This window comes from Lynx canadensis, chromosome D3, assembly GCF_007474595.2.
Source record: "Lynx canadensis isolate LIC74 chromosome D3, mLynCan4.pri.v2, whole genome shotgun sequence".
NCBI classification, from domain to species: domain Eukaryota; kingdom Metazoa; phylum Chordata; class Mammalia; order Carnivora; family Felidae; genus Lynx; species Lynx canadensis.
The window spans coordinates 37,711,328-37,735,010 of record NC_044314.2 but is presented as its reverse complement, the minus strand read 5'-3'; the positions used below and the strand labels follow the sequence as shown (position 1 = coordinate 37,735,010).

The following is a 23,683-nucleotide window of genomic DNA, read 5'->3' as shown; positions in this document are numbered from 1 at the left end:
CGTGTCTCATAGGAAGGGGAAACAAACCCTGCTGTTCCAGAGCAGGCTTCGGTCAGAGGGGCAGCAGCCGGTACCAGGACAAAGGCCCTTTTGGAGGAGGTGTCAGTGTTCACACCCCACACCCCAGAAATGGGGCCTGGGCTGGTGTTTTCGCCAGCTAAGGCAGCTATAACAAAACGCCACAGACTGGGCGGCTTAGGCAACAGACATGTATCTCAGTTCTGGAGGCTGGGAAGAGGCTGGCCCAGTGCAACAGGGCGATTACTCAGCTCTGTCTTCTCCAGTCCCAATTCTGGACCTCCTCCATGCATTCTGATCAAAAAGAAGGACTAATCTGCTCTAAAGTGGGAGTCACCAGGAATAACCCAGCCCTGTTGTCAGGATTCATTGTAGAGCTTTAAATGTGTTATAAGACAGTTTACAACGTTGAAGCAAAATCCAGGGATGTACATGGGTTAAGTTAAAAGCACAATTTTATATTTTCTCGTCAAACAAGTTGACTTGAGGCAACAACTGAAGTATAATTTAATTCAACAGGAAACATCCCACTTGGAGGGAAAACAGAAAACCAAAAAAAAAAAAAAAAAAAAAACAAACAAAAAAAAAAACCTTAAATTAAAGCCAAACATTCTTTCCAAGGCACAGCACTGACATTTCCAGATTGACAAGCACAATGAGTTTGTTTCCATGAAACAAAATCATGAGTCCAGAGTTTGCCTTTGAAACAGCTTTCCACATCATCTCCATTCCTCAAGGCTCAGGGAACGATGCTCGTGGCCTTCCTCAGGGCCAGGTAGCCAGTGACGACATCAGATGGCAGCCTCCGGATATAGGAAAACTCTTCAATGGTGCTGAACCGCAGCTTGCTCTGGGGGTCAGTGTAGTTGGCCTGGGTGGGAAACAGGCACAGGGAAAGGCGGAAAATTGTTGTTAGTGCTGAACATTTTAAGTTCAAGCTTAAAGTTTTTTTCTATTGTACTTAAAGTAAAATATCTTCATTTTGCCTTCCTCTGTCACCATGAACGCTAAACTGCTCACTTTGGCAAAGACTGGTTAATCTTCCCAGACTTGAGAAATAATTCAGGGTATGGACGAAGGGAAGAGGAGTGACCACATCAGACACTACGATTCTTCTGGTTGGTGTCACAAAGGCTAGAAGAAACAGGTCCAAAGTGGAATTCATGAGGATCATCCCTCCCTGGTCCCTGCCTTCAAACCCCCCCCTGCTTTGGGGCTCCTGGGTAGGTCAGTCGGTTAAGTGTCTGACTCTTGATTTTGGCTCATGTCATGATCTCACGGTTCGTGAGACTGAGTCCTGCATCAGCCTCTGTACTGATGGTGTGGAGACTGCTTGGGATTCTCTTTCTCTCTTTCTCTCTCTCTCTCTCTCTCTCCCCCCCGCCCCCTGCTTCAAACAGATGTTCTAGCTCCATCCCCCAAGGCAGGGAACAGGGGCTTGCCGTGCACACTCGCCCCTCCCTGTCACACCACGCCTGCCCCATGTGCACTCCACTCCTGCTCCTCCACACCGTCCCCGTGCCACTCCTGGGGCTCCCTGGGCTACACCGCAGAGCTGGAGGAGCCGCCCACACCCACCCTCCCACTGGAAGGGACCACCGCCCTACAACTGCAACCAGAGCCATCTTCACAACTTGTGCTTCTGATCATGTCATTCATTCCTCAGCAGATCTCTCAGTAGCTGCTCTCTTTCCTCAGGACAAAGGGCCACATCCTCAAGCACTGCTCCTCAGAGCCGGCAAGCCCTCCTGGGCCCTCCTCCTTCCCAAGCCTCTTCGGCAGCCACACGTCCCCACTCTGGTTCCAACTGCTCTGGCTCTCAGGCCCTCCCTGCATTCATGCCCCATTCGCCCTTTCCTGAGGAGGGGCCCCCAACTGGGCCACTTTACTCCCTAATTGCCTGCTTGTCCTTCAGGACTCGGCCCCCAGTCATCTCATCAGGGAAGCTTTATCTGCTCCCCACTCTCCCCACATCTGTCTCTCACTCTTACACTTATTATCTGCATAACTCTTTGACTAAGGTCTAGGCTGAGAGGCTCCATGAGGCAGGAACCCTGTGCTTTGCTTATCACCGCATCTCTGCCCCTAGTGCAATACGGAGTGCACGGTGGGCCTTCAGGTGGTGTTTGCACAGCGAGTGATGACTGAATGAATGAACGAACAAATGGACTATCAGGATGATCACAGAAAACAGAACTCACTTCCCACTGACATATCAAAATTATCTTTTAGTGTGTTTTCCCCACATGCAAAGTGGAGAAAATAAATTCACTGACTGTATTACCTCAAGTCATGTGGCTTCTACAGATTTTGAAACAAAACATGAGGATGAGTCATTTGGAACTCCTTGAAAAAATTATAAAAGATGCCATTAAAGTCTAGACAGATAACGTCCAGTTACTCGAGTGTGGACTGTCTGCTCAGCGCAGATCAGCTCTGTGTGGCCCCCAGACATGCAGCAGTGCTGTTATTTCAGGGGAGAGGGAAGGCTGAAGAAGCAGGAAGCTGAAGGGAGTCAGTGGTAGGTTTCTCACACTCTATAAAAAGTCCTCAATTCAGCCACAGGGGATCTCCCGAAGCTATTTAACATCCAATGTGTCAGGAAAATGAGATTATTCCTAAAGATTCATTAAAGCTCTCCATAAAATAAAACTTCAATCCTTTGGCTTAATCTAGATCTTGCTTTCTGTACCACATTTCCTGTAATGACAGTAATATCAAGGAAGGCTTAAGTAGAGAGAGAGCAACAAGTCCCCTTTGAGGGCTCCTGGCCACGCAGCGGCTGGACGAACTGGCTGGCAGGGGAGGCTCTACTGCAGTTCCAAGCAGGGGTGCAGGCCTGTGCGTCTGGCTTTGATCATCTGGCCTCCGTATATGAACCAGCTCTGGCCTGGCTCCACTTCTGTGGCTGCCTCACTCCTACCACCACACTGTGCTGAGCCGGCCCGCCCAAGTTCAGACCTCGGTGCCAAGAAGGCTGAGGAATAAATAACGCAGAATACAGAGATACTCTGGCACCGACAGAAAGGTTACCAACAAAAGCTCGCACAGACCGGACCTGACCTAGTATTCTGAGCAGAAGGGAGGAGGCCAAGTGACACCCCAGAGGTGAACAAGGGAAAAGCTGCACTCCTCCAGTCTGCCCTCCTCGGATTCCACGCCTTGAGCCTGAATACAACAATGACCACCTTCCCGTGGGGCGCCAGTAAAGACCTGTAAGGCTACCCTGGCTGCAAGGTGACCGGCAGTGTTCACTGCTCACCCAGAACCACTGTACTTCCCATCGCTTTGTAACGAGGGCTAAATACAGGTGTGACCCTGCACACCTCCCTGCCTGCCCACGCCCAGCGGACAGGTGTGGCAGTGTTAACATGAGCTGGGCTTCATTTTTAATTATGTAACTTTAATTAAAAAAAAATTTTTTTTTCAATGTTTATTTTTGAGAGACAGAGAGAGGCAGAGTGTGAGTAGGGAAGGGGCAGAGAGAGAGAGAGAGAGAGAGAGAGAGAATTCAAAGCAGGCTCCAGGCTTTGAGCTGTCAGCACAGAGCCCGACATGGGGCTTGAACCCATGAACCGTGAGATCATGACCTGGGCCGAAGTCGGACGCCCAACCGACTGAGCCACCCAGGCACCCCTATGTAACTTTAATTTACATAAGCAACAAATGGACATATTCAGAGGAAAGGGAAGAGAAGGGAAAAGGAAAAGAAAGGGAAGGAAGAAAACATTATGAATAAGACTAAAGTCCTCTTTTCCAACCCTCTACCATCCAAAAACCCTTGCCTTTCCCCAAGGAAACCACTGTAAGTGGGCACGCTTCCAGACCTTGTTTGTATATACCCTTACACATATATACAAACACACCAGAGAAATTACCCAGTATATTTTTGTGAGTGGGTGTTAGTTTCTGCATAAGTGGTACAATGCTGCTTCTACTACTTTGCACCCTCAGTAAATGATACAACTCGGAAGTTTATCCATGTTATTGCATACACGTCAGCCTCACAGGACAGTATGAAAACACCCCCAACCCCACACCCCAGTTGACTGACCTTGATTTTGTTTCCAATATTTTGCTCACCATCACATTTTCTCATAATCACTTCTGCATGAAGCTCCTTGTGCACACTGCTTCCCTAGAAGGCAGACTGCTGGGTCCCAGGCTTTAGCTTTTCTGCCTCAATAGGTATTGCCAAATGTCTTCCAAATAACCCAGACCAAAGTATTCCCACCTCAAAAGGGCCATGTGTGAGGATATCCACTTCTCTATGTTGACGTTTATAACCAAACATTTTCATTTCTTTTTTTTCTTTTTTTAATTTACATCCAAGTTATTTAGCATATAGTGCAACAATGATTTCAGGAGTAGATTCCTCAATGCCCCTCACCCATTTAGCCCACCCCCCCCACACAACCCCTTCAGTAACCCTGTTTGTTCTCCATATTTAAGAGTCTCTTATGTCTTGTCCTTCTCCCTGTTTTTATTTTTGCTTCCCTTCCCTTATGTTCATCTGTTTTGTCTCTCAAAGTCCTCATGAGTGAAGTCATATGATTTTTGTCTTTCTCTGACTGATTTCGCTTAGCATAATACCCTCTAGTTCCATCCACGTAGTTGCAAATGGCAAGATTTCATTCTTTTTGATTGCCGAGTAATACTCCATTGTAGATATATATACCATATCTTCTTTATCCATTCATCCATCGATGGATATTTGGGCTCTTTCCATACTTTGGCTATTGTTGATAGCACTGCTATAAACATTGGGGTGCATATGTCCCTTCGAAACAGCACACCTGTATCCCTTGGATAAATACCTAGTAGTGCAATTGCTGGGTCGTAGGGTAGTTCTATTTTTAATTTTTTGAGGAACCTCCATACTGTTTTCCAGAGTGGCTGCACCAGTTTGCATTCCCACCAGCAGGGCAAAGGAGATCCCCTTCCTCCACATCCTCGCCAACATCTGTTGTTGCCTGAGTCGTTAATGTTAGCCATTCTGACAGGTGTGAGGTGGTATCTCATTGTGGTTTTGATTTGTATTTTCCTGATGATGAGCATTTTTTCATGTGTCGGTTGGCCATCTGGATGTCTTCTTTGGAGAAGTGTCTATTCATGTCTTTTGCCCATTTCTTCAAAGGATTATTTGCTTTTTGGGTGTTGAGTTTGATAAGTTCTTTATAGATTTTGAATACTAACCCTTCACCTGTTATGTTATTTGCAAATATCTTCTCCCACTCCATCAGCTGCCTTTTAGTTTTGCTGATTGTTTCCTTCGCTGTGCAGAAGCTTTTTATTTTGATGAGGTCCCAATAGTTCATTTTTGCTTTTGTTTCCCTTGCCTCTGGAGAAAAGGTTCATTTCTTCCCTACTGATGATTTTTTTTTTTAAGTTTATTTATTTTGAGAGAGACAGAGACAGTGCGAGTAGGGAGGAGCAGAGAGACAGAGGGGGAGAGAGAGAATCCCAAGCAGACCCTTGCTGTCAGCACAGAGCGCAACGTGGGGCTTGAACTCACAAAACCATGAGATCATGACCTCAGCTAAAACTAAAGAGTAGGACACTTACCTGCCTGAGCTACCCAGGCACCCCTCTTTTCTACTGTGGAGGCTTTTCCCTTATTATCAGTGAGACTGAATATCTACTTACTGGTCATCTGCATTTCTTCCTTGTAACTGTATTCATATCCTTTTAGCCAACCCTTCTATGGGATTGTCTTTGAATGATTTGGTAGAGTTCTTTGTATATTCAAATTTTCTTAATTCTTACATACAGTGCGGCAAGAAGTTTTAGGTTAGGTATGACATGACAAGTCCTTGTCCATTACACAAAGGGACCTGGAACAGTGCTTCTCAAAACGATTCTCATGCCTCCTGATGTGTGCAAACCAGTGCAGTAGCCCATGAGCTGCCTAGTGGTGAGGATAAAGCTACCTGCCCATAAACCCTAGCTTCTCCAAGGAGAAATGTCCATTTGGAACCGTAAGAAAATAACTGCTGCCAGACTAGCTCTCCTGCTCTGAACAACTTTTAAAAAAAAAGGGTCAAATACATAAGGTGACTATTTTCAGGCAGGAGACAAATCAGCGTAGGACTACAACATTGCTCACAAGTTGAACTCCCCTCCAAGGTTAGAAGGGGATATGTACTTTGAATGGAGGGCAAAAGAATCCACCACACACACACACACACACACACATACACACACACACACGCATGTGCATGCACACACACGCTGTGTTACAGCACTTCTACTCTCCCTGTTGTTTTTTTGTGATCACTGTTTAAGGGTCTATGTTAGAAAGTTTGTAGTGCACCGAGGAGTGTGTGCTTTCCGGAGGAAAAGCTATAATACACAACTGATTCAGAAAGTATAACTAATATTATTTTCAAAAATATAAAAAAACCTCAAATCTTCCCCAGTGTAAAATGTAGCCCATTAGTTCAGTCAGTTTGTTACAGATGTTTGGAGTCCTACATTTTTATAAAAATGTAAAGCATTTAAATGATGTCTATGAGTTTTGAAAAGTGAAGTGTGCCTCATTATTTCTACAGTTATGAGAAAAGGCCCATCTTCCAAACGTAAGAGTGGTGAAAAGGACGGGGAAGCGGGGCTGAAGGAGATGAGGTTCTCTGAGGTTCCCAAGTTCAGCAAGTTGCCCAAGTCTTACTTGTCCAACAACGTTGCTGGTGTTGGAACTGTGTTCCCCAGAAGCACTTTAGGGGTCACAGAAGTGGGGAGGACAGAGGACCAGATCCACACGGGACCACACTGGGTCAGTGGGCTCCCAGGGATTCTGTCAGAGATTTCACTTGGAAAAGCGATGCATAAAATGTTTCCAATGCTTACAAATAAGTTTGAAAATCACTGCCTTTACCATAGTGTGTCTTTAGTCTTTGGAGAAGTTTAAATTTGTTTTTTAGAGTACGATCATTTCTAAGATGCGAGAAATTTTTTAAACCTCAGCAGTTAAAAAAGAAGTTATTGTTTCGTTCATGTTATCTCATATATTAATGAGAAAAGGAAGGGGAAGTGAAACTTGTGTCTCCCACCTTCTGGAGCAATCTTCCCTCCAGCCTGCCCACACGGATGCCCCAGGCTGCAGCCACTCTAAGATAAGCCTGCGAGTGCTTCAGCACAAACCCATTACCTATTCAAAGTATGCAGGCTCCAGGCAGGGTCAGGGCTGGTCGACATCAACACTGTCTAAATAGTATTGTGAAATCTCCTCTTCAACTCAGTGCTAGGAGACAGAGATGTAATTATACTCACAAGAAGACCTGAAACATCAGAATACTTCTTAGCTGGTTTGAAGGATGGAGGAGCATCAATACTGAAGTCTATGGTAGGAAAAAAAGAAAAAAGAAAAGGAAAGAAGATAACTAGGCTGGCTTTAAAATATTCAGATCCCTTTCCTTTTCTCTCCTAAAATGCTGTTGGATAATATTTCTGAAATTAATATTCTGCGATCAAGTGCTCCCAAAACTCTCCAGGGGGATAATGCATTACGTCACAGACCAAGTGCAGGCTCTGGATGCAGCCCTGCCCTGTCCCCAGGGAGCCTGCGCTCCAGCAGAACCACCGGAAAAGCTCATCTGCCCACAAGCCACTCTCACTGTCAGAGGCTACATGGGCTGAGGGCGATGCCAAACAACCCCCTAATTGGGTCTGTGCACCCGGACACCGGAATGTCCACACCCGGACTGCTGACTAATTCACTTGTCACCCATCTGAGTCACCCCCGTGAAAGATGTGCCATGGGACAGGACGCAGACAGAGATTTGACCTCTACTTTCCGATGAAGTTGAACAGAACTTACAACAGTGCTTTACACAGATTGGAAAATACTGCAGCATAAAGCATTTACTCTGAAAAACAACAGCCCAGAAAGCAAAACAGAGTTAGCCTCTAAGCTAGTTGTTAGAAACCCTCCTAAATCTTGGGCAGCCTTGGAAAATACATTTTAAGGGGAGACTCTTGAGTAAGAAGTTTGCCTGTACGAAGTATGCCAGTACGACCATATCAGGACCTATTCCTCCAGACGGAAATGTTAACGGTGACACCAAAAACCACACACGCATGACGACACAAACAGGTTCAACACAGATACAGTTATGAGGAAATACGTACAGTATCTCCCTATAGTAAGGCAACTATAGAATTCTTAGGCTAAAAGTCGTTTCCTACATTAATGAGGACACAGCCAAATCATGTAGGTTTGCTAGAAGTTGCTAGTCTGAACATTATAAACATGAAAGGCTCCAGACAGCTCACAGTTAGGGTCGTTCAGTTGCCACGGCAATGCCCTTTCCGAAGCGAGGATCTGTTTCAGGTTCTTCCAGGTTCTGTTCTTCTTGCCAGCTACCGCGCCACCGTGGCCAGAGTGCTTGAGTTAAAGACATGGATCAGAAGAAACAAAACTCAGTGGAGGCTACCATTTCAGAATCTGAATCATGCTCATTCATAACTGTAACACAGCCCTCATTCTGTCAGCTCTCTTGTGCCCCAAGGGCTGTTTTTTTAATTTTTAAGTATGACACTGTACACTTTAATCTTACTTATAAAAACACAACTTTTGGATTATCAAAACCCATGAGTTAGTTGGTGATAGAATAGAAATAAAAGGTGGTTTGTTTGTTTTAATATGCTTATAGAAAATCACATCCTTTGTTAGGACTAACTTTATAGAATTCACTCATGAATTTCCCATTACTTTAAAAGAAATGCATTACAAAATTAAATTTAAACTCATGACTACATCTCTAAACTCCCTTCTGAGGGCAGGTCACTGCCTCATAAATTACTGGAGATCCTGGAAAACCCAAGTAAGCCTCCCATCATGGCATGGCAAACCTTCTGGAAATTTCTTTTTTGTTGTCATTCTATAAAAATGACAAAGTAAAATGGAAAAGAATAACAAAGTCTGTTGCAGGCACTGGTAATATTGTATTTTCAAAACTAATTAATGAAAAACTTCTAATGATGTAATATGAGTCTCTATAATAATATAATTATTATATCCTTTAAGAATGAAAAGAAGAGTAGCCTATTTCTACTTTAGAGCAACATAAGTTAGATTTACTTATGCTAAGGAGGAGCACTCCTCCTTCAGTTAATTATTTTAAGCCTCACCTAAAACTTCTGTAAAACCAATGAAAAGGGATGGTGAAGAATCATGGAAATGACCCACCCTCAAAATAGTATCTTTAACCAGTTCCACAAAAGACACCCAAATCCTTGGGAACCAGCACACTGGGAGATCAGTGGGAAGGGCCCTCCTTCTGCCCCCACCCGTCTCCTAGCAGCCTCCTTACCACAAAGTTTGGATCCTTAAATGGCAATGGCTTGGCAGCTTTTTCCATAGGTCCTGTACTATAATCAGAGGGCACCATTTTATTCTCACTCATGGCTTCCATGCTGATACCCTTAAAATATAATAAGGATAGTCTGAGGTCAGGTTCTTCTAGGTGAGTTCCCTAACTCGGCTCCCAACAAGACACAAGATGATACCACAGGACATGTGAAGAAAGACAGTGTCCCAGAGCCCTAGCAGGTGGCCTGCACCAGAGAAGGCCATTCCAGACTGGGAGCAGCCCCTGTTGTGCAGAAGCCACAGCAGAGACAGCCAGGACCCCAGTTCCCGGTTCCCTCAATGTGCCAAGCATTAGAGATGGGTGTCCTACCTGAGCCAGCTCATTTAACTCGGACAACTGCTCTCTTATCCCCAGTTTCCAGAAGAGAAAATAGAGGCTCAGGGGTATGGCTTCAAGGCCACACAGTGATTGCCTCTGGATTCAAACCTGCTGATCTTTCTTGTCAAACTGTGTCTCAAAACATTGAGACAAAAAACGCTCCAGCCCTTGTAAGGGTGTCGTCAGCCAGAAAACCCAGGCTACAGCTCTTATGCTTAAGGGGCGCAGCAGGATAGAGGCATTCGGAGGAAGGAACAGAGAGAGGGAGAGGAGGCTGAATGTCCACAGGTCAGCTGGCTAGAGCCAGAGCATCCTGACAAGCAGGCTAAATACTTTAAAACAAAAAACGTTTTATTTTTATTTTTTAATGTTTATTTATTTTTGAGAGGGAGAAAGACAGCTGTCAGCTATGTGCTGACAGCAGACAGCAGCGATGCAGGACTCGAACCCACAAACTGTGAGATCATGACCTGAGCCGAAACCCAGAGTCTGACGCCTAACCAACTGGGTTACCCAGGCATCCCAAACAAAAAACCTTTTAAGTCAACCATCACATAGAAAAAAAACAAGCCAAACTAAGAACCACTTCTGATTTTTAATGTGATTTCCAGACTACCATATTGGTTTTTTTTTTTTTTTTTTTAATGATACGTAATTTACATACAATGAAATGCACAGATCTTAAGTGTAGGTTTCAGGAGTTTTGCCAAATATTTACACTTGTTTCATCTATGTCCCTATCGAGATACAGAACATTTGTATCATCCCAGAAAGTTCCCTCAGGCCTCTTCCTAGTCAATACCTTCCACCCTCAGGTGGTATCTCCCAGAGATGGGATCTGACAGCGGGTACTCTTGTGTTGGCTTCCTTAGTTCAGCACAGAGCATTTGAGACCTGCAGTGTTGCTGCAGAGGTCAGTAATCTGTTTCCCTGTATTTGTGGCCACTCAGCAGAGGAACGCCACCACAGTTTATCTACTCTCTGCTGATGAACATTTGGGGCAGTTTTAGTCTTTGGCTATTATAAATAACGCTGCTGTGAACATTCCGTACCAACCTTTGTGCGGACCTGTGTTTTCACTTCTCTTGGGTAAATACCTAGGAGCAGAATGGTTGGGTAATAGGGAAACTGCCAACTCATTTTCCTAAATGGCTGCCCTCTTTTACACTCCCAGCAGCAGTGTAGGAGAGTGCTGGTTGTGTGTGTGTGTGAATTCCATCACCACTGCCCCCACCCCCTCAGGGACATCCATGTGGGGGCCACAGGGCCACTCGCTCTGCTGCAGTGGTTCTCTGAACAGTCTCCTCTCAAAGACCATCCCAGACTCTCTGCCAAGGTCTCTGCATGTGGGCCTGTGCTCCTCCTCTGTCCATACCACCTCTTTTGTCAGGCATGCCCCTCAACTCATTCCCCCTTCACGATATTTCCTAACTCTTCTCTATTCCAGAGCCCAGCTCGGTGTCAACTCTGTAGGAGCTAAGAGGCTTCCAACTTCTCAACCTTTTCCCACCATCCGTAGCCACGAATGTTCTATCTCTTCTCTCTCCCTCCCTGTCCCATGAGTCCTTCCCTCGGCCCTCAGCCTGTATCTGCACCGTCCTCAGCTCTCGGCCTGAGGACGGGCCCTGTGGTGCACACCTCGCCCACTCCCTTCTCTCCAGCACAGTCAGTGACACACTCTTAAATGCAAGCCCGATGTGAGTCCGCAATTTACAGCGGGCCAGTGGGCCCCAGTGACCTTCAGATTAGAAACACACCCTGGCCTCCTCTCCTGCCTCAGCGTTCACTCCCCCATCTTCCTGTATTTTTGTATTTTCTGGTACAAAACCCATTGAGTCATTTTCTATACGGCACAAACAGTTTCCAATTTTCCCGTGCTCATTTGTGCTTTACTAAGATTATTTTCATTGGGATTACTCCATGTCAGTTTTAATTTTGTAACAAAGATTAGATTTAGCATTTTGTACATAACTTTTATTGCCCTTCTACTTTTTCCTTCATGGTCATGACATTTCTGCCAGGTACGTGTATCCTAGGAGACCCAATGTGATGAGGAAAATTTGATTTTCCCATCACATTTAATCAATAATCAATGTTACCTTGTATAGGTTTAGCCAGTTGTCAATGTTATTTTGTGTTGACTACTTGTAAGACTAATATCTATTATAAATTAGATAAATGATGGATAGTTCGTGTTTATGTCTTAGTCGATGAAAAAACAGCAGCTTTATGAAACAGGGAACAACAGACCAGAAGAAGGAGAGACCAAGAGACAGGTGAGCAGATGAGAGACGAGACTCAGAGAGTGAGAAGGCAGAGCAGGGACACACCCTGCCTGCTTCACTGTATGGCTCAGTCTTCCGTCCCCTGCATCTTACCCAGTGCCTGGCACAGAGTAGGTTCCAAATAACAGCTAACTGATTACCTAGTTGGCTAGAGTTAAGAAACAAGACAGCACAGAGTAATTCAGTGCCAGCATCCATATCTTAAGATGCACATGCTCAGGAGTTTATTGTAAGGAATCCTTTCTGGGGGGAATGCAGTGGCCGAACACAAGGAAACACAGGAAGGATGACTCAGAAATGACAGGGCCAGGTTACCTATGGGGCTTGGGGAACCGGGTGGAAAGGACAAGGAGATGGGAAGGGCAGACAGGAGTAAAACTTCTCTGAGTACAGCTTTGTGTAGAGTTTTGACCTTCTGAACCATGTTAAAGTTTCACATACTAAAAACAAAAAGTAATAATAATAGTAATAAAACCAACAAGGATGGGCAGCAGGTAGGGAAAATGGACTACAAACGAAAACAAATCAACCTAACTGTATTTTGAATGACAAACATAACCACACTGAAGGGGAGGAAGGGAGAGAGAATTCCAGTGACCTCTGAACACAGTATTTTAGCAATATAACCTAAGGCTAAAGGCAAAAATGACCATAAACAATTGGTAGGTTTTTTTCTCACAAGGGTACAGGTTAAGAATTCCGAAACTACTATATACGTATTCTAAGAAGGAGGAGATGAGGAATGACGGAAGGCTAGAATGAAGCCTGTGCTACGGGGCTGAAATCAGAGGTTAGCAATGTGGACTCATGGTTTTAACACAGCATAGATCAAGAAAGAGATACAGAGAGTAAGGGGGAAGAACACACACATACACAAACACACCGATAGTTGCTAACTCTCTCCACTGAGAGGGCTGGAAAACAACAGGCACACCTGTGTTCAGATCCTGGTTTCTGAAAGTTATCTCCAAGAACTACTGATCCTTAAAAAAATAGCCGGTTCTAGGGCTGGGGCAGAAAAGTACAAGATGAGCCTGTGGTTCGAGAAAAGTGAGAAAAGAGCTGTATCAGTTTGCTAGGGCTGCCATAACAAAACGCCACAGATTGGGTGGGTTAAACAACAGAAATTTATTTCCTCACAGTCTGGAAACTACAAGTCCAGGGCAAGATGTCTGCAGGGTTCTCCTGAGGCTGCGCTCCTTGGCTTGTAGATGGCTGTCTTCTTGCTGTGTCCTCACATGGCCTTTCCTCTGTACACTCCCCTCCTTGGTGTCTCTTCCTCCCATAGGGACAATGGTCGTAAGGGATTAGGGCTCCACCTTTATGACTTCATTTAACCTTAGTTACCTCTGTGATGTCCCTATCTCCAAATACAGTTACATTCTGAGGTGTGCTAGGGTTAGGACTCCCTATAAATCTTGAAGGGAGGCGCACCTGAGTGGGTCAGTCAGTTAAGCGTCTGACTTTTGATTTCAAAGAAGGTCATGATCCCACAGTTTTGTGAGTTCAAACCCCACATCGGGCTCTGCACTGACAGTACAGAGCCTACTTGAGACTATCCTCCTCTCTCTACCCCTCTCCTGCTTGTGCTGTCTCTGTCACTCTCTCTCGCAAAAAAAAAAAAAAAAAAAAAAAAAAAAAAAACTTAAAGGGACATAAATTCAGTCCATAACAGCACTCAAAAACTGATGGGGGTATATTAAAGGACACAGAAGCCAATTTGAAGAGGTCCCCACTAGCTAAGGACACTTTGAGCAAAAAAACAAATAACACTGATCTAGAATATATAAAGAATTGTTATCACTCAACAACAAAAAGACAATTCCATTTTAAAATGGGTCAAGGATTTCAATAAACATTTCTTTGAAGAAGATCTACAAATGGTCAACATCATTGGTGATTAGGGAAATGTAAATCAAAACCACAATGAGATACCGCCTCACACTCACATGGCAACATACAGGATGGCCACAATCAAAGACATAACGTGCTGGCAAGGATGTGGAGACACTGTAACCCTCATATGCTGCTTATGAGAATGTAAAAGGGTATGGCCACTTTGAAACATAGTTTGGTATTTCCTCAAAATGGTGAAGAGGATTATCCTATGACCCAGTAATTCAACTATTAAGTGTATACCCAAGAGAATTAAAAAAAAAAAAAAAAAGTCTGTGCAAAAACGTGCATGTTCATAGAAGCATTTTTCATAAGAGCCAAGAAGTGCAAACAACCTACCTGTCCATGAATGGAGCGTTATTCAACCATAGAAGGGAATGAAGTACTGATATATCCTACACCACGGATAAGCCTTGAAAATATTATGGTAACTGAAAGAAACACACACAAAAGGCTGCATATCATGTGATTCCATTTACGTGAAGGGATTAAAATCAGAGATGGTCAGGGGCTGGGAGGATGGGGGAATGGGGAGAGACAGCTAAGAGGAAGAGGGTTTCTCTTCAGGGTCATGGAAATATTCTAAAATTAGATGGTGGCACAACTCAGTGAATATCCTATAAACCACTGATGAGTACACTTAAGAGGGTGACTTTTATGGTATGTGGATTATAACTCAATAAAGCAGTTAACAAATAAACATGGATGAATGAGTAAAGCTAGTCTCAAAAAAAAAAAAAAAAAAGCTAGTCTCAAAGTATCTCCCCACAGCATACCTTAATACAAACAGTGGAGAAACCCCGCAGACACCATCTGAGTAAGTGCTCCAAGCTAACACTGTCAGTAACAGAACATGTGGCCATCGTGTGCCAGGATGTGATGCACTGAGAAGGGGACAGTGTCACTTCTGTACTCCTGCCAAAAAGGTATTACGCATATCTAATCACGAGGAAATATCAGACAAGCCCAAACTGAGGAATATGCTATAAAATAAGTGACCAGTACGCATCAACAGTGTCAGGTCGTGAAAGATAAAGACCGAAGAACTGCTCTACATAAAAGGAGGCTAACAACATATGACAACTAAACACAATGTGTGATCCTAGACTGGACCCTGGACCAGATCAAAGACAAGCGTACGTTCTATGTATCGGTGTCAGTGTTGCTTCATTGTGAATGCCCTAAATTGGATGGCTGTACTTTTGTTATGTGTTGGAGAATGCCTTTGGTTTTAGGACATCCACACTGAAATATTTAGAGCAGTAAAACACAAAACAAAACAAAACAAAACAAAACAGGGGTACCTGGGTGGCTCAGTCGGTTACACATCCGACTCTTGATTTCAGCTCAGGTCATATCTCACAGCTCGTGAGTTCGAGCCCTGCATGGGGCTCTGCACTGACAGCTCAGAGTCTGCTTGGAATTTTCTCTTTCCCTCTCTCTCCGCACTTCCCCCACTTGCACTGCTCAAGCGCACACTCTCTCTCTCTCAAAATAAATGAATAAATATTAAAAATAATAATAATAAATAAAATTTTTAAAAAGTACAGTGGCCAAGAGAGATCTCTCCCCTGGGGTACAGCCAGCTGCTAACCTGAAGGCGAATGAGCCAGAGGCTCCACCGACCTCAAGAGGAAGCTATAGCTGGCATGCAGGTCAGGAAGAGTGACAGTCACCTGCTCTTTCAAAAGGCAAAGGAGGAAGCCTAGCCCACTGGCTGGAAGACACATGAGATGAACAGGTCTAAGAAAACCCACTGCTGTCAGAAGAAGCAAAGGGGTCCTTTTCTCAAGAAGCTTAGAACCAGGGTGGCTACGGGACTACTCCATGAGGAGCAGGCTGATGGGCATGGACTTTCAGGAGGCTGGGCCTACAGGAAGGCCTAAAGTACGTGAGAGACAGGAAAACAGCCCCAAGAACCATGCAGGGAGCATCACATCAAAACAGAAAAGCATACTGTTGGGGTTTTTCATTAAGAAAATGACTACTTATGTAATGTCTCCACCTGGGAGAGAATAAACAAACGGAGCTGCTAAAGCAGCAAGGAGAGATCCCAGAGGGACATGGAAAAGCAGGCCCCAAGCCCCCCCCCCCCACCCAATGATTACAAAACCATCCACAGAACACTCAGCTGGCAGCCACCAGCCTCAAGCTATAGCCTTAAGGCTTTCCTCCCCTGCAGGAACTGCACAAAGATGGCATCTCTCCCTTTCTCTGCATGCCTCTTTCCTGATTCCTAGTGGAATCAGGTGCTGTGTGCACAGTGAAATCCTGGGAAGGAATACGGGGCGCTCTTTGATGCAGGCTGTTCCCAGGCCCCAGGGAGAGACGGGAACGCTGGCAGGCAGAGAGGCCTCGCTGAGATTGGGGAGGCCACCGAGAAAAGCAGGTACCTCAGCAAGTGTGTGCGGGTGGGAAGGTCTGGGAGCTCTGCCAGGGGAGCGGAGGCACCGTCAGACAGGTGCATCTGCTTGGGGGGGGGAAGGGTGGGCGAGACGGCCAGAAGTCTGCATCGCCGCCGTTCCAGGCGGCACCACAGAGAAGGGGCAACAAGGGAACGGAGGTGCTGTGCTCAGGCCCTGATTTTCAAAGCGGACCCCACCTGCTCATTTGGTCCCTCCATCCTCTGTCCTTCCCTTGTCAGCAGGGCCAGTGAGGAGCCAGGCTGAGGAAGGCGCAGAGAAAGGAAGCCATCCCAGGGAGACCCGAGCCACATGGCTCCAGAGCTGCCTCCTGCCTGGCAAACTCATGGCTCTCCTCCCTCTCACACCAGGCTCCAAGAGAACACCCCCACTCCGGGCCCACAACTAGGTGTTCTGCCCTTCTCTCCTCCCTCACCCCAACCTCCCAGGGACTGCGCCCTCATTCTTCCCTCCCCAGGGCTTCAGCCATGCCCAGAGCCTGGTGCCTATTAGTGACGCGATCAGAGGGAGCGGCCTGCAGTCAAAGGGAGGATCAAGTCTGTGAGGCTGGAACACAATCAAATAACATTTTGAGTGATGTGCAGTTTCCACATTACTAAACCACGTTAACACCAAGAGACTTCATGAGATGAACCGTCCCATCCCTGAGACATGAACACCCTACGAAGAAGAAAGAAGTAATGCTTAGCACTCAGGGCTGCCCCTCTGTGCAGCTCGAGAAGAGCTGACCTAAGGCCCAGGGAGGAAATACCTGGCCGTACCAAGGCAGCACAGGCCTGCAGTCCGTAAGGCCTCCGCTCGCCCAATAACAGCTACATCTCTCTGGAGGGCAGCCTGCATAACTGACCCAGACTTCAGGATAACGTGGTCACAAAGAAGAGAGACAAATGCCCTTTGTCTTATCACTGAAAACCCAAATCCTCAGTTACATCCGTCTAACAGTATTCTAGAATCAAATCGCTGAGCCTAAACCAAAACTATAGCGTTGTGGTAGGGTTACTGAAAATAGCTCAAGTGTGAGAAGCAAGCTAACTATTCAATCAAGTCGATTAAATAAGAGCACTCAATCCCTTGAGAAGTCTGTCAACACAGAGAGATTCATGAAATAACGCTAAGTGAAAGCAGGGTCCACAATGTCATACATCAAGGACAATGATGAAAAACTGTATCTCCACGTAGAAAACACAAGCTGTCGGGGAAGAAGTGGGTGACTTTTTATGTCCACTTTAAAAATAGAAAAAAGGAACTTCTAAATCTAACATTATCATGATTTTCTTTTAAAGTCGGGGTAGAATGATTACTTTTTGGACGAACAAATCAGTCTAGCATTCTCTGGTGCCTCCAATTACAGAAGAGTCTATGATCAACTGCACTCTGCATAATAATAACCTTCTCAAGGAGCAACTGCTGCTGCTTAACATATTTAGTTAGATGTTGTGTTCACTGCTTAACCATCACATATCAGTCTATTGTGTAACACTCAGGCGACAGGACAATTAGGTTTCTCTGCAGATTCTACCAACTTCAATATGCATCTGGAAAGTCTACAATGCCATATACTGATCTAATCAACCCCCCCCCCAAAACATTTCTCTGTACCATGGATTTGGTTCTATCAAATATTTAATTCTATCTTCCAAGGTAGAAGAGTGATAAGAGTGATATCAAGAGAGGCAGTCAAGAAAAGAGAATGTGGACTCTGGACAATCCACCTGGGTTCCAATCCTGACTACTGTGTGTAGTTTGTGTGATCTCGGGAAAGTTACTCTCTCTCTCTCTCTCTCTCTCTCTCTCTCTCTCTCTCTCTCTCTCTCTCTCTCTGATCCTGTCTTTTTATCTGGAGAATAACAATTCACAGAGGTTTATTTTAAGAATTAAATGAGGTAGGGGACCTGGCTGGCTCAGGCAGTGGAGCATGCGACTCTTGACCTTGGGGTAGGAAGTTCAAGCCCCAAGTTAGGTGTAGAGATAATATAAAAAATAAAATCTTAAAAATAATAATAATAATTAGGGGCGCTGGGTGGCTCATTCGGTTAAGTGTCCGACTCCTGATTTCGGCTTAGGTCATGATCTCGAGGTTTGTGGGTTGGAGCACTGCATCGAGCTCTACACTAACAGTGTAGAGCCTGCTTGGAATTCTCTCTCTCTCTCTCTCTCTCTCTCTCTCTCTCTCCCTCTCCCTCCCTCCCTCCCTCCCTCCCCCTCTCTCTCTCTGTCCCCCTCCCCAACTCGTGCTTGCTCTCTCTCAAAATAAATAAACTTAAATAATAATAATAATAATTAAATAAGATAGTACTTAGAAAGTGCTTAGCACACATTGCCTGGGATACAGTAAATCTCAATAGATACTAATTATTATTATTTATAATGATTTCTTTCCCTTTAGCAAGTGTATCTGTTCGCCAACCTAAGTTAACACTAATCATTTCAATGTATCATAACCAGAGTGAAAGGGAAATAGCACTTTCCAGATTATGTCATTATTGATCAACACCCGTATTTTACACGGAAAATACAAATCCAGTTGTACAATCTGTACAATTTAGCAAGCACAAACAGTAATTTCTGCTGAATTAAAGATTCACTTTGATGAAATAATGAAATTATTTTAGTACTATTAAACTATTTAATACTATTTCCTAGGACTGACATAAAGGAATTTCTATAAATGCTTTGCTCAGAATATCAAAAATATCCTTGGGACACTTGGATAGGTTAAGTGTCCAACTTTGGCTCAGATCATGATCTCACAGTTCACAAGTTCAAGCCCCGCATGGGGCTCTGTGCTGACAGCTCAGAGACTAGAGCCTGCTTTGGATTCTGTCTCCCTCTCTCTCTGCCCCTCCCCCCCTCCACACACTCTGTCTCTGTCTCTTTCAAAAAATAAAAATAAACAAAAACTTTAAAACATATTCTGCTCAACTCCTGAAGACTTCCAAACATAAAGCCCTTTAAATTTCATCTATGTACACAATTTTACTTGAGAAACAGCATGCACATTCTAGAAAGTAAAACCCACCTTAAGAATCCACAATATCAAGTTATTTTAACCAATTTCAAAAAGCATTCTAATGTCGTATATAAATGTCCCTTGTAAATTTTTAAATCCCATGAAAGTTTTACAGACACTGCTTTTTTGTAAGAAACAAAATAGCTGAAACTATTGAATTTAGGAAATTTAGATACTGAAAGATCTGTAAAGTCCCTTTGAACTCAAGAAATACAATTGTTTATATAAAGAGCACTCATTTCCCACTGATAAAACCTTAAGCAATCTGATATGTGTGCACAGCTCCAGCCCTTGAAGGCCCTCCCCATTCAGACCCACCACCCCTCAGAATCCACCTCAAATCCCTCTGCCTCCCCACCTTTCCTTCTGTGACTACCGTCCCTGCATGAGTCCTCATCTTCCTGTCTCTCACCACCTTAGGGCACCAATACCATAGAATACCTATAACCAACTTTGGTACATGGTTAGAAATTACTGTATTTTCCTAATTGTTTCATAAATGTGACAGGTAGAATTGTTAAGAAGGCCCTTCAGATCCCTGGCTTCTAGTGTTCATACCCCTTCTACCAGTTATTCAAGCAAACGCTAATATAGGTACCACTATGAAGGGGGTTTGCAGATATAATTTAGGTCTCAAGTCAGCCGACCTCACACAAAGGAGACTATCCAGGTGGGCCTGCCCTAATCACATATATCCTTCAATCTGGGTTCAGAGCTCAGTGTCAAGAGAAGTCAGAAACATCTGTATGTGACAGGGATTGGATGCAAGAGATTCTCCACAGCTGGCTTTGAAGATGGACGAGGCTGTGTGGCAAGGAATGAGACCAGCCCAGTCAACCCTTTGATTTCAGCTTTGTGATACCCTGAGCAGAGAACCAAACGTCAGTCACACCGTACCAGGACTTCTGACCTACAACTAGATACCTGTACACAGCCACCAGAATGGCTAAAATTAAACATGGATGATGCCAAGTATTGTTGAGAGCATAGAACAACTGGAACTCTCATTCTTTACTGGCAAGAATACACAATAGTGCAGCTACTTTGGGAAATGCCGTTTAACAGTTTCTGAGGTAAATGTGTGTCTAAATAGTGGATTCAGCAATTCCACTATTATCCATTTACCTAAGAGAAATGAAAACCTGTATTTGCACAGACTTCTATAGGAATGTTCAGAGCAGCTTATCCATAAAAGCCAATCAAATGTAAACTCAAATGTCCATCAGTTATGGTATGTTTACACAATGTACCAGATACCTTGATACAGATAATATGAATGAATGAATGACTCTTGAAAAGTTTCACAGAGAAACTTAAACACAAAATAGTATGTTCTATATGATTCCATTTATATTCTGTTCAAAAAGCAAAGTCAATCTATGGTGAGAAATATCAGAACACTGGTTACCTGTGGCAGGGAGGGTACTGACTAGAGAGGGTCGGTCACTGGGAAATTTTCAGGGGCTCTTGGAAATTCCCTTGATCTGGCCACATAGATATATACATATATAAAAAGTCATTGATCTGTACTCTCAAGATTTGTGCATTTTACTGCATGTCAGTCCTATCTCAATAAAGTATTTAAAAAGGGCAGGGGGGAAGACTACCCATTACAACTACAAAATGCAACGGGCACTTAACATCTCTAGAAGGTCGCTCTTGGTTCTTGGTGAATGATGCCACGCTATGTGCTGTAGAGGACAAAGGAACACACTATCTTTTCCCTCTTATTGCTTTAAATAAAAAAGCAGAAGCTAAGAAAAATACTAATCTAACCAAAATACTAATCTAACCAAAACACTCCTCTGCAGAAAATCCTTTGCTGGAATTGTGGAACCTAGATTGCCCAGATAACGTGAAACCTGTGCCAGGCACTGTGCTCAGGGCTTTCCGACCATGACCTCATTGAATCCTTTGAACAACTCCATTGGGAAAGACCAAACCCACTTTGGGACGAAGAAACAGAGTCAACAAAGTACTTTTCTGAGGATGAAGGAAGCCATTCTTGGTATTCCTACATGTAGGACATTCGGGCGCTCTGCACCTCACAGACACTCGATAAACGTCCAAAGAAAGGACGAAGGTGAGACACGTTGACTGAAAGAGCAAAGTCCTGAATCTCCATCTAAATGCGACCTCGACGAAGGAACGATCATGCTACTAAGTCGGTATTAACCCCACCCTCCTGCTCTCAAGGAAAACGCAATGCAGTTGGTGCTTGAACCAAATCCCACTTGTCCACACTAGGGAAAAAAATGTTTCATTTGCACCGCAAATGAGATCCGCATCCACCGGAGGCAAGACAGCAAGGTCCCGCACCTTCGCCGGGCCATCAGCGCCTGGCCGCCTGCGCCCTCGCTCGGCCCCGCCCTGCGCACGCGCCTTCGCTCCGCCCCGCACGGCCCCGCGCACGCGCAAGCTAGGCAAGCCACAGCATACCTGCGTAAAGCTGGCGCCAGCCACTTTTTTCTTCTTACTGGCGCTGTAACCCCCAGCGCTGCTGCCGTTGTGGGAAGGACTAGCTGGCCTCTTCTTGCTGTTCCGGGCTATTCCCGGAGTGGAAGTGGTGGCCACAATTGGAATTTGAGCCGCCATCCCTACCGAGTCTTCCTCCACCCCCACCCCCCACCTTCTCTGTGTGGGCTTTGGAACTTCCGGCTCGCTGTTACTTCCGCCTTCATGTGTGAAAATCTGGCCTGGATTCCCAGCGCGTTCGCGGACTTCTTTCGGCCAAATCTAAAAGGCGGAGGTCGGAGCAGTCTCTTCCGTGGGGGCTGGATGGTGTCAGCAGGCGGTGTGCTGCTACTCAGGCGCTCTGAACCGGGGCACGTGCTTGTAAATCCTCAGTGACTGAGGAACAGAAGATCTCCATCTTTTTTCAAACACTGGGTTGTTCTATTAATAACCGTGTTGCCTTTTCTCACGTCAGAAGAATAATTAATAATTGATAATAATAATAACATTAATATCTGAGAGTAGAGGTAGGGTTGTTCTGAGTGGACTGAACAGACTGAACAGTGGTGCTGGCATTCCCCTTGGTCTCTGCCTTCTCGTGTGGAAGAAATTTGTGTATATTCACTGGGTGTCCAAATGGACTGGAAGGGTAGAGTGGTTTTTAACCTTTTAGGACCCCCAGATCCCTTTGAGAATGTAAGTCCCTTCCCTACCCCCACCAAATGTATACAGGTGTAGACAGAATTTTACGTGTGGATTTCAGGGAATTCACGGATCTGCTAAAACCTAATTATGAATTTCAATCCCCTCTCCCCCGTTATTTGCCATATACTATATGGGTTGTAAGGAGTTGGTTAAACCATGTCTTTTTTGGCTCCTACTAGAATGTAAATTCTATAAGGTGAAGGCTAGTTATCTTTTATTCACTTACCTTTCCTGGGTCATACTGCCTTGCAAGTCGTTGGTACAAATTTTGTTTTTAATGAAGTAATTCATAAATGAGCAAATGCCCTGCAGTAACTAGTTGAAGCTACCGTGTTCTAAAACAGGAAATGTACATGTATGAATCTGGGTATTTGAAGGAAATAGGCTGTAGAACAAGGTAGATTTAAGAGAGAACAGTTAGGGAAACTAGCTATAATGTTACTGACATCTTTTCTCCTTTGGAGAAAGGAATGCCCTACTGGTGTTAAAATGTTCTCTCCCGTGCCCCAGTTGCTACCCTATTGTCCTCTAAATCTAGTCTTCCTTATTCTTTATCTCAGTGACTGACCCCTCCAACCAGTCACCAAAACCAGAAACTAGGTGTTGACCCAAAGCCCCTCTCTCTACTGTCCCACCCCCTCAGCTCACTTCTTTCCTTTACTCCTACCCTGATGACTCCATCCCCCTTCATCTGGGTCCCTGCAACGGCCTCCTGATGGAAGTTTGGGCTTCCATCTTTTCCTAATCCTCCCTGACTCCAAGCCTTCCTTCACACCAGCTGCCAGAATGGGCTATCTGAATCATAACTCTAATCATGCCATTGATTTCTTGTATTCTTCAAGGCCCTTTTACCTACAGGAGGAAATCCAAAGAATTTTTTACCTTGGTATATAACTGGGCTCTGCCCCCCTTCTCTTGCTTAGTTCCAAACATTTAATTCCCTGTGCTCCATCCAGGGACTAACTCTATTTCCTAAACTGAAGGTTGTTCTAACTCATCATACTTTCGCTTTCATTTCTTCCTCTCCTAGGAATGCTTAGCTCCTTGCCTCTGTTCAGATGCTACTTCCAGCAAAAAGCTTTCTGCCATCTAGTGCACCCTCCTTCCCCTCCTCCTCCCCTTTTCTCACCCCTACGCACCCTTCTCTGAGGGCTTTGACCACTGCAGGCTCTGTTGGGCTCCTTCGTATAATCCCTTGGTAAA

The 23,683-nt window shown here is 44.7% G+C and overlaps 1 protein-coding gene across 1 annotated transcript; it reads right to left on the bottom strand.

The window, feature by feature from the left end:
- Nucleotides 1-455: 455 nt before the first annotated feature.
- Nucleotides 456-21,957, bottom strand: INO80C (INO80 complex subunit C). The gene is made up of 5 exons (XM_030336588.2): nt 21,761-21,957; nt 9,330-9,440; nt 8,290-8,401; nt 7,288-7,355; nt 456-889 (listed from the first exon to the last, which is right to left on the bottom strand). The coding sequence occupies exons 1-5, from the start codon at nt 21,914-21,916 to the stop codon at nt 758-760; spliced, it is 579 nt and encodes a 192-aa protein (XP_030192448.1). The 5' UTR covers nt 21,917-21,957; the 3' UTR covers nt 456-757.
- Between the last annotated feature and the right edge of the window lie 1,726 nt (nt 21,958-23,683).